The 12,099-nt window shown below is 39.4% G+C and overlaps 2 protein-coding genes across 2 annotated transcripts; both read left to right on the top strand.

Moving 5' to 3' along the window:
- The first annotated feature begins 1 nt into the window (after position 1).
- Positions 2–4,932, top strand: LOC145486515 (uncharacterized). The gene is made up of 2 exons (XM_081465196.1): positions 2–1,378; positions 2,050–4,932. The coding sequence occupies exons 1-2, from the start codon at positions 8–10 to the stop codon at positions 2,263–2,265; spliced, it is 1,587 nt and encodes a 528-aa protein (XP_081321322.1). The 5' UTR covers positions 2–7; the 3' UTR covers positions 2,266–4,932.
- A 186-nt stretch (positions 4,933–5,118) lies between these two features.
- On the top strand, positions 5,119–7,782 carry LOC145486516 (uncharacterized). The gene has a single exon (XM_081465197.1). It carries the CDS (start codon positions 5,902–5,904, stop codon positions 7,387–7,389), a length of 1,488 nt encoding a protein of 495 aa, XP_081321323.1. The 5' UTR covers positions 5,119–5,901; the 3' UTR covers positions 7,390–7,782.
- Positions 7,783–12,099: the final 4,317 nt, after the last annotated feature.

Below are 12,099 nucleotides of genomic sequence, written 5' to 3'. Positions count from 1 at the left end.
AGGAGAAATGAACCAGACGAGAGAACAACTGAGAGAGAAACAACAACAAGTCAATGCACTAGAGAACCAATTGAGAACACGGGAAGGAGAAATGAACCAGATGAGAGAGCAACTGAATGAATCCAGAGGACAAGAAGAACGAATGAGAAAGAAGGAACAACGTATCACTGAGTTGGGAAGTCAATTAACAAGAACGGATCAAGAATTGGAAACAGTGAGAGAGCAATTGAATGAAACACGACAAGAACTGGGACGTGATGCGTGTGGATTAAGAGATAAACAACAACGAATCACTGAACTGCAGAATCAGCTGAGAGGAAAAGAGCAAGAAATTACAACAATGAATGAACAATTAATTGAGTGTCGAGGACAACGGGAACAACTAAGAGAGCATCAACGACAACAAATCACTGCACTACAGAACCAAATGAGAACACGGGAAGGTGAGATGAACCAGATGAGAGAACAACTGAGAGAGAAACAACAACAAGTCACTGCATCAGAGAACCAAATGAGCACACGGGAAGGAGAAATAAGCCAAATGAGAGAACAACTGAATGAATCCAGACGACAAGAAGAACGAATGAGAGAGAGGGAACAACTTATCACTGACTTGCAAGGGCATTTAACAAGAGGAGAGCAAGAATTAAGAACAGTGAGAGAACAATTTAGTCAACTTCAAAGACAGGAAGAATTATTAAGGGCACAGCAGCAACAAAGAGAGGCTGAATTGCAGAGGCAGGTAGCAATATCGGAAAGAGAATTGGAAACAGTGAGAGAGCAATTAAATGAATCACAACAGCGTGAGTGGGTCATTAATCGGAATGACATTCAGATCTTAGAACAGGAACTAGGACATGGCGCGTGGGGATTTGTTTACCGGGGGAAATTTCATGGCTGTGATGTCGCTGTGAAACAAATGCATGAAAATCTGATTACGTCTGATTATACCAGGCATGCGTTTGAGCGAGAAGTCGGCATGGCTTCAAGATGCCGCCATCCTTGTCTGTTGCAGTTTATTGGAGCAACAACTGATGAAAGGCCACTGCTGGTTACAGAGATCCTGGATTGCAGTCTGAGGGAAAAACTGAATAATGAAGACGTGACGCCCCTTTCTGCTAACGAAGTCCCTGTTATTTCTCGAGATGTAGCTCTGGGGCTGAATTACCTGCATCAGCAGCCCATACCTATCATCCATCACGACGTCAGTAGTGCTAATGTGTTGCTATGGCGACAGAGTGATCGATGGCGAGCCAAAGTGTCTGATTATGGCACTGCAAATTTCGTACGTCAGAGCAACATAAATTACGCCGGTGCTGCGATCTACAGTGCACCAGAATTCTTGAATGAGAACCACGACCAGCCTATTAGCTGCAAGGTTAATACGCCAGTTTCATTTTAAAGTCGGTTGCAGAGATAAATGATCGTAAAAGAACTCCGGAAGGGTATAATTTAACTGGGGGGTTTTCATGTCAGCTCTGACTCCCTATTTCGCTTTTAATTAAGCATTGATTGGAAGTTAGCCCAGTATCTATCTATCTATCTATCTATCTATCAAGAATTCACTGCGATCCTTTTTTTTTTTTTTTTCACTTTTCAAAGTCAATCGCTGGCCGCTAGTAAACATCAGACATTACTCTGTCATTAGGGACCTTATAAAGCTCAAAACTGAACCAACTTACACACGCATTCTTCAATGGTTAATTTGACAAATTGTCAAACATAATTTACTAAAAGCTGCAATCTGCAGGGCAACTATTCGCCGATAATCCCCTTACAGAAACGGTAAGAAACTACACCTCCCTACTCAGCCATTCATTGCGCGATATTCGATCAGTGGCTTATGGAAATTAGGCTCCACCAAGGTCAAACTTTCAATAATTTGATAGTTAACTAATGCATGAAGGAAACACAAGAATTTATTAGAAAGAAACGTTTCCCTCCGTGGTCAAAATTGTAGGTTGGTGGAGCATTAAAATGAAAGCTGTGTGCCATGAGGTTTAAATATCTCTCTTTTTGTTACGAAAATTAACATAATATTGTTCTTAGGTTGATGTTTACAGCTTTGGCGTTCTTCTCTGTGAAATGTGCATCAGGCAAGAACCAGATCCACAACGGCGAAGAAGGCAAATAGCAGCGATTAGGAACGGCCATTTTCGCGGGCTCGTAGAACGCTGTGTACATGAAGTGCCTGGAATGAGGCCAAATATGGAGTCAATCATTGAAGAACTAAATCCAGGAGAAGCTAGTGAGAGCCGAATATGAAGGGTCGAGATTTTGCCGGACCGTAAACAGTTCCGCTAGGTTTTTGTGCTGAAAACGCACGGTTCTATGGTGTAGGCGCCACCTAGGTCTTGGACTATTAGGTGAGCGAAAGCTGAATAGGCCCCAAAATCACCTTGGGACGTGGGGCGTGGCTTGCGGATGCATAAAAAGTCCAGGTGCCCTCCCTCTTCTCCAGTTCCCAGCTTTCATGCGTTCTCTAAAAATCCAAGAAGGCGCCTACAGTTACGTCTATACATTTTTGAGGAGTATAATTGCGGAAGGATTACTTGTGCAATCTTCTTCTATTATGGCATGCTTTTCGCTTTTATATCATGCAAGTATATTCATTTCGGAATCAGTTATATTTATTCTGCCAGCTGAAGTACGATCAGAAATTGATTTCAATTTATAGAAATTACTTGGCTGAGAAATGGCAAACTTTAATTCAAGTCGGAGAAGGAAAAACGGGTTTAATTGAATAAGTCAATGAGTTTTACAAGTTACTAGACTTCCAAGTTGCAGGTTATGTAGCACAGTTGTCTGGACACGAATTTATTAGAACCAAGGAAGGTGTATGGTTGCCATGAACTGTGATTATTCTGTAAACATTAACATGATATATATATCGTCTGTGACTTTACAGGTCGCAATTATTAACATTGAGTACGATGTGCCATGTCCACATACATTCCTTTTCAATTGTGTTTGTATGTTAACGGTTAGGCTTTCAGTCCGTTTTGTGAAAACGCTTTGATTTATCGTTGGCCTATAGACGCGGCAGAGAAAAGAATAAAAACGGATCATGTAGATAGTAAACAGCTTCTTTTCTTTGTTTTTCTAATAATAAAACAACGGGCACCATCAAACGGCGCGAATATGGTAGCCTACAACAAAAGTGTTTTTGCCCAACTTTTTAGTTATTGTGGCTTCCACAAACCAAGAAGCAGCGTTGGGTGCACTTTTTCCCAATATACTCCCTGTTCACAAGCATAGGAAGCCCAGTGTGTCTGAAAAATATCTAGAAGTAACATGGACTTTATGGAAACAAATTTTGCATCAGCCGCAAATATTGTTTAAAGCAGAAACGGTAAAATATTACTACTCATCGTTGGTAAAAACCCGACGAAGAAAGGTTGGCTTTGGAAATGCTGTATGTTTGTAATATATCTGAATGACAATACAATAAAATTAGCCTTTGTGTTTTTTAAAGTTAGTTTCTTTAGGGCGGTTTTCAATTGAGTGTCGTAAAACCAAACCCAAAGCAATTACTCTGACCAATCACAACGGACCGAAACAGTGCAATTACATGAAACCGGCGCAAAGGGCGGGAAAATACGCGCGTGCAAGTCCCGATTGGTTTTGGTTTTGCTTCTAATTGGTTGAAAAAGTGGCACGAGTTTTGCTGATCAATCACAGAGCGAAGTAATGCAAAACAATGCTATACTCTAGTGGCTGGTATACCATCTTACTTAACTCTGCAAATATGCTGACGTTAGACATTTGTTTGTTTCCTCTCTGCAATTCTTCACCACATGCCTTATTTAAGGTGGCTCTCACCGGTTTCCAGCACTTTCCAGCACTTTTGTTTTGTTAGATCATTGCCACCAAAATTTATAATATATTGCCATAATAGTGGTATCAAAGAAATGCCCAATCGATTTGGTGAACAAGTTGTGAAACTTTTTTAGATTTTCATAGCAACACTTAAACCTGTTAGAAACACGCCTAATTTTAGCTTTAAGCGACAATAACTCAAAAACGAGCTCGGTGACCCCCATTTTTTTATTGTCGGGAAATAATTAGCATAATGAAATACAACTTTTTTTGCACAGTTAAAAAAAAAATTGTAATAGCGGATTCAGAGCCACCTTAACTTTTTGCTTGCTTTCAAGGCCGTGGTGTATTTCCCACATCCCCCGCTTTCTCACGAGAGAGGTGTTATATGGCTAGACCAGAGCAATACAGTACACATTCGCGCTCTCAACATAGTACTTGCTACAGACTTTGCAGGTGTGGCGAGAGCGACAGCAGTCCAAGGGTCATCGGCAAAAGCTAGTATTCCAAGAATAACAGAAGTACAGAAGTAGAAAGAATTGAATTTGCGTTGCAAACTAGCCCATGACGAAGTCATCTGGCCCACTGATTCATGTTGGGTTTGGAACCAGAGTATGAAAGCTGCACAGGATTCTTGCCACATCCTTCTCTCATTAATTGCATTTCAGAGTTAGAGAAAGGTGTTCAGGGGTTTCAATTAGAACAGGTTATTAGATTGGTTGTATTTGATTTTTCTCAATTCTTTTCTTTATGTCTGTAAGGCTGTTGCATTTTCATTAACACTTCAACGCCTAGCTCAAACCTCAAATAGCCTACTAGCCCCCAGGGACTCAACACACAAACAAGCACGCCTAAAACACTTCTTTAGTTAGCACGAAACCGAGAAAAACTAGTTTACATATTCTTGTGTAATTAAAAAAAGTTACGAAATATATTTTAAGAAAATAGAAGAAATGGTGACCTCTCTGGCGTAATAACATCCTCAAGGGCTGAATAGTCGGTTTAGGAAGAAGTCAAACGCGCGAAAGCGACGCGAAGGAAAGTTTACTAGAATCTCACTCCTTCTTGTTCATCACTGATCAGCAGACGAGAAATGCGACGCCGAGTAAACAGTTTGCCATTTATAATTCAATTTAGGAAAGAGTTCAGAACTCCGTCGTGTCTAATGTACAAGTGACTTTTTAATTTTACCGAAAAGAAATCCCGGGTTTTTTTAAACCCGCCCACATCTCTCGAAAGGCCATGATCAAACAAATAACAAGATATTGGAATAAGAACGTTCTCTGGTTAAAAATATATTAAAAACATAAGCTTTCGGCTATCAGCCTATAGCCTTTAACGAATGAAAAATGTGGCGCGCAAGCGAAAATATATACGAATGGGGTGCGAAAAATTGAGAATAAAAACAAGCGTGAAAAAAGCTAGAAGGTAAAAATGTAAATGAGGCCTGATTACAATAAAATCGAGTATTGCCTAGGCAAAGGTTTTGAGTTGTTTTCCGCGTCGACGGTTTTTGCTGTGTGCCAAGATTCTAGTGTTTTTCGAACGCGGTAATTGCCTTTGTCAATGGCACAAGCATTGTCGAAATCAATGGAGTGATTGTTTTGCCACGCATGGTTGGCAACATTAGAGCCAATTTGAATAGTTCTTCAAGTTTCGTTGATGTTCCTTTTTTCGGGTTTGGAAGCATCTTCCGGTTTCTCCTATGTAATTCCAAGGGCAGTCTTTACATGGAATTTTGTAAACAACATTACATTGAAAATCTGAGGGTTGTCTGAACTTTGGTGACGGGAATTCTTGTTGAAGGGTTTTAAGTGGTTTGTTGACAACTCGGATATCATTTTTGCGGAGTAATCTTGTGAGGGGCTCGGTTAGGCCGCTGATGTAAGGGAGACATGCAAAACCCTGGTACATATTAGATGGATCAGCCCATTTGAAGAACATAGAAACCAGTTCTTCTGGTGGAGGAACTGTAGATGGGGGTGGCTTCTTATTGAGAATGTTAGAAATAACAGCCGTTGGGTAGCCATTAGCTTCTAACCTTAGCTTCCTAACCTTAAAGATGACCATGAACGTGTGATAATGAAAGCTGACAAAGGCAACTGTTTTGTTGTTATGGACAAAACAGACTATGACACAAAAATGGAAGCCCTACTTGTTGACCGTGGCACCTACCATCCAGTCGACAAGTTACCATTCTCTAAAATTGAAAAAGAATTGAACAACAGACTCCTCGATCTTAAAAGACAAAATAAGATTGATGAATTGACTTATCGCAAACTCCGTTCTACAGACGATTCCCCTCCCGCCATCCGTGATTCTATTAAACACCACAAACCGGGCTTCCCTCTTCGGCCGATTGTTTCTTCCATTGGCTCCGCCCTTTACAATACATCAAAGTTCCTTTCGGAAATCCTATCGCCGATACAGAACCACAATGGATATTCTGTTCTCAATTCCTCACAGTTCGCCAAAGAAGTGGCTAATATGGAAATCTCTGATGATGAAGTTATGGTCTCATTTGACGTTGTGTCGCTTTTCACAGCTATTCCAGTCAACAAAGCCTGTGAACACATTCGGAGCAAATTAAACAATGACAACACATTACGATCCAGAACAATTCTCAGCACAGATGACATCATTTCTCTACTGGATTTCACTCTTTCAAACAATTATTTTGTCTGTAATAACTGCATATACAAACAGATCCACGGCTGTGCAATGGGCAGTCCAGTTAGCCCCATTGTTGCTAACCTCTGTATGGAAGTGATCGAGGATTTAGCTATCAGTACCTCACCAGTCCCACCAAGGGTCTGGAAACGATATGTTGACGACAGCTTTGTGATTATCAAGAAGGACGCCGTTTCTTCCTTCCACGATACTCTTAACGCCTGTGATCCCAAAATTTCTTTCACAATCGAACTTGAAAACAACGGCCAAATTGCCTTCTTAGACACCTTGGTTTCCAGAAGAAATGGAGTTGCCTTTATTGATATATTTCGGAAGCCAACCCATACTGACCGTTATTTGGATTTCTCTTCCCATCATGCAAAAGAACACAAAATCAGCACGGCCTCGACCCTCTTGTTCCAGGCATCCAACCTCCCTAGCAGCTTTGAAGGAAAAACACGTGAAACCAATCATGTTAGGGCCGCGTTAGAAGCTAATGGTTACCCACCGGCTGTTATTTCTAACATTCTCAATAAGAAGCCACCCCCATCTACAGTTCCTCCACCAGAAGAACTGGTTTCTATGTTCTTCAAATGGGCTGATCCATCTAATATGTACCAGGGTTTTGCATGTCTCCCTTACATCAGCGGCCTAACCGAGCCCCTCACAAGATTACTCCGCAAAAATGATATCCGAGTTGTCAACAAACCACTTAAAACCCTTCAACAAGAATTCCCGTCACCAAAGTTCAGACAACCCTCAGATTTTCAATGTAATGTTGTTTACAAAATTCCATGTAAAGACTGCCCTTGGAATTACATAGGAGAAACCGGAAGATGCTTCCAAACCCGAAAAAAGGAACATCAACGAAACTTGAAGAACTATTCAAATTGGCTCTAATGTTGCCAACCATGCGTGGCAAAACAATCACTCCATTGATTTCGACAATGCTTGTGCCATTGACAAAGGCAATTACCGCGTTCGAAAAACACTAGAATCTTGGCACACAGCAAAAACCGTCGACGCGGAAAACAACTCAAAACCTTTGCCTAGGCAATACTCGATTTTATTGTAATCAGGCCTCATTTACATTTTTACCTTCTAGCTTTTTTCACGCTTGTTTTTATTCTCAATTTTTCGCACCCCATTCGTATATATTTTCGCTTGCGCGCCACATTTTTCATTCGTTAAAGGCTATAGGCTGATAGCCGAAAGCTTATGTTTTTAATATATTTTTAACCAGAGAACGTTTTTATTCCAATATGTCTTATCCTGGTTACAGTTCTATTTTTACTCAAATAACAAGATGTTTGTTTTGGACAACATTCGTAGTCGACCAACACCAAACCGCGTGACATTCTTTAACAGGACAATGATGAATAGATTCCTCTAAATAAAAATCATAACCGGGTAACAGATTACAAATCTTAGTTCACTACATGCATCGTATTTCGGACATCCGTACTCTTCTAACTCGAATTTCGGAATGTTCAGTTTTTGCAGCAAGTGTGCGTTCCACTAGCCCGCCATTTTGAATCATCAAATCCAGCCGGTCTTAGAAACTCGTTTGACCGGTTCGACCATGACGTCAGTGCTTTCTCACTGGCTATCAGGCAAGGCTTTGTTCTTTCGCTATATAAGTGCGATACCACCCGGGTGGTTGGGCGGCTAGTTAACTCCACAGCAATACACAGTTCTCTTCTCTCAATAACAAAAATCTTAGAACATTACCAAGCATGCGTAATCAATTATTCTCCCTCAAACCTACTCTGATATTTCAACACTGCCCACCTCTCATTAAACCCCCCACGTATACCTACACTGCCTGCGTCCCATCAATACCCCCCACATATACCTACACAGCCTACATCTCATCAATACCCCCACATATACCTACACAGCCTCCATCCCATTTATCCCCCACATATACCTACACAGCCTACATCTCATTTATCCCCCCACATATACCTACACAGCCTACATCTCATCAATAACCCCACATATACGTACACAGCCTGCGTCTCATTTATCCCCCCACATATACCTTCACTGCCTGCATCTCATTTATCCCTCCACATATACCTACACAGCCTACATCTCATTCATCGCCCCACATATACCTACGTACACAGACTGCATCTCATTTATCCCCCCACATATACCTACACAGCCTGCATCTCATTTATCCCCCCCACATATACCTACACAGCCTGCATCTCATTTATCCCCCCAATTCAACAGCTAAATCATCATCACGATAGCAAATGGAGTTCTTTATAAGACATTTGAGACCTTTAATTTGCTCTGATATATATATATATTTTTTTTTTACGGTTAAAGGTTTTCAATTTATTTTACGGCTAACGGTTAAATTTTAAACGTTTTTATGCCTAACGGTTAAATTTTTGGCCTTTTTACGGCTAGCAGTTAAACCCCATTGAGAATTTTAACAGCTAGCTGAGAAGATAACAAAATTTAACAGATAACTTAGTCTAAGCACACATAAAATGTTGGATACTTGGGTTTGGGGTTAAATCATTCTCGGAGTTTGCTTAAAATATTGTGCCTCAAGAGATTTATATAAATGGAACGTCATGGAAAAAAAGTTCGAAGAAAAACACAGTTTTGATATCAACTCTAGTAACAACTCGTGTAATGTGTATGACTGTGCAGTTATCAAACGAAGGGACAGGCACAATAAAAGAGTATTTGTTCAAGATCCGTCATTAAAGACAGAAAAAATAAATTCTTCCAAACAGCCTTCTTGACAGGAAATCAAGAGTATGACCCTATTGTGGGGATTACTTGACACACACACAAAAATATGTAATATGTACAAGTCATGATTTATGTACAGAAATTATGTATATTTGCAGTACTGGGGATGACATATCAGGGCAATTTATAATAAACTCGAAACGGTTTGTTCAGAAATTTCATTATCTTACTGAAATTCCAATTAAAGAAAACAATAATGGAGGACTGTGTTTCAGTCAATATTATTTTTTCCACAAGATTTTAAAATACCAGCACGCAAGAGAAGTTAAATAATTTTACAAAAACTGGATCTGCTAAATTAACTTTGACCACGTTTCATGAAACTTGTGTAACAGGGATTTAATTTTTATTTCTTTTCATTAAGTATTATCGCTTTTTCGGAGTCGTTTTACTAAAATAAGAAACTCTTAAGTAAGCCTCGACTGCAACGACAATGAGAACTTAATGTCACCAAACAAAAGGTTTAATGAGCAGAAAAAGGACTTTGCATGTGCGTTTTAAATCGTTTTACATTTCTTAATCAGTCTCTGCAAGCCACAACGTGAAATGGACTGAAATGACCCAGTTCTGTATATTTTGGGGAACGTCAGCCTGTCACAACGGTTAATATTTTGTATATCCTTTGGAATTGATCCCTGGCATTACATATTTAGTTTGAGCAGGTTTTTAGATCGATTGATCAGGGTGCTAAACGGGTCTAGATCACTGCACACAAGGCATAACATAATCCGTCTTCAATGCTTAAGCTCCCTAAAGACACTTTTTCTGGTACTTAGCTTAAGGGTTAATATTAGTGGCCTATTCCATGCCTACACGCGTAACCCTTCTACTGAGGTCAAGCAGCGGCTCTCGTTAAGTCTGACATGAATGGCTCGATACCTTTAAGATACCTGTTTTAAGGGAACAATAGAACAAACAACAGAAATAATGCCTCTAACCCCAAAACAATAACAGCTGCTACAACAGAAATAAAACGTAACAATACCAGCTTACGAAAGCCGCTATACCGCTGTTCTAGTAGGGTAACCTTGGTTACATGGCATTTTGCTTATAATCTTGTTACTTGTTTGTAGTTTGAATATGACCTTATTGCTTTGAAAAGAATAAACAGCATGGACCTGTGAGGTATTTCTTTTGTTTTCGTTTATTTATCAAGTCAACTAAAGCTGCCTTTTCTTTACTTGACTACTAGGCCCTGAGAGGTACAGGAACTGCAATTTTCTTAGATGTGAATATATGTCCGTCAAGTTTGCATAGTTGATTGTAATTCTTTTTGTTTTTGTTTTTTTCTCATTCAGCAGCCAGACGTTCCCGGCTGAGGGACTGCAAGCTAGAATACATTTGCAGCTTTGGTAAGTTTTTCAGTCCTTTTTCACCTTGCGTTAATCGAACGAATCGAATAGAAAGAGCGCATATATTGCAATCCGTTTGTTTAAAGAATGCATTTTTCAATCCAAAAATTAAATATGAAGCTGTGCTTTAACATATATCGGAATATTGACTGCATTTCTTTAACCCCGTCTAACAAGAAACCACCACAAAAAGCAAGTTCTAGCTGTTTAAAAAACAAATTAGACCCTTAGATCCCTGTAGATTTATTTGGTTCTATGTACATACGCCCATCAAGTTTAGAAATTTCTGTGTCTACCATGTTTTCTGGCCTAAATCGAGATCGGACGAGGCCATTTTCTGTTAGCGAATTTTAACGCCAGTGCAACCCAACTAAAGCAAACTTGGTAAATATGTAGCACTTTTTGAAAGGGTGTGGGATTTAGCCAAGCGCATCGAACATATGACAAGAAATATATTGACCTAACCTGAGTTTCCGAAAAAAAAAAGAGAAACGTTGATTATCAGATTGAACTAAAATTTTCAGGGATTTTTCATCTTGATGGATTTAAGTTTTGAGCAAAGGTTGTCCATATTTCCCATGTTTGGAGTATATAAATAAAATACACGCTGCTTTCTTAGGGTTACTAAACTTCAGTTTCTCACTATTACATGTGTTTTGAACATTTCAAAATTTGCTTAATTTAAAACGCTAAGCAAACGGTCTCAAAAAGGAAAATCGCACTAGCAAGTGAAGAGATTGTACATCATCTTCGTGATTGGAACAAAAGGTTCTTCCCTTTCGTTTTCTCGCAAAAAGCAATGAAAACACTTGCCTATGGCTGGTGCCTTCGCGTGTTTCCATAGCTCGATGAGAACTCAGAAAGGATTTCTTTTTCTTAATTAAAAATCATTCATTTTCATCAAATCTAGCAAGAGTTGCTTTTTCTCTAATAATCACTGCTTTCGCCCAGCGGGTGGTTCAATAAAATGCTGGGGGTCACATTGCTGTAGTTATTAAGACTGACAAAACTGATAATTATTTCTGGACAATTAATTTGTAAGGGTTACAGTGACAAATATTTTGCTATAGCTTAGATTAAAACCTACTGGTTATAATTTGACAAAATTCAATTACCTGTTTATACATAATTTGAACTTTTACTATTAATTATATCGATTATGAGGTTTGTTTTCAATTGGCGAACATCAAAGACAATATTAAATCGAAAAATCTGCACAAGGTAAAATTAGATAAAACTGCTATCAAGTATTAAGATTAAGTTTCATTACATGGCAAACGAATACCAGTAAAGAATATGCTTTACATAGGACTAGAAAGTTCCGGAACTAATAATTATGTGTACTTAGCAGGGGCGTTATTGTAGAAATGCGTTCCATCACAGAACATATACAGCGGCAGGAAACTTAGCGGCTAGAAGGCGAGGCAGGGAGCTTTATTGAGACCGAAGAAGAACAATTTGAACTTTGTTGATGACGCCA

This window comes from Orbicella franksi, chromosome 5, assembly GCF_964199315.1.
Source record: "Orbicella franksi chromosome 5, jaOrbFran1.1, whole genome shotgun sequence".
Lineage (NCBI taxonomy): Eukaryota > Metazoa > Cnidaria > Anthozoa > Scleractinia > Merulinidae > Orbicella > Orbicella franksi.
This window is presented reverse-complemented; position numbering and strand designations above follow the sequence as displayed.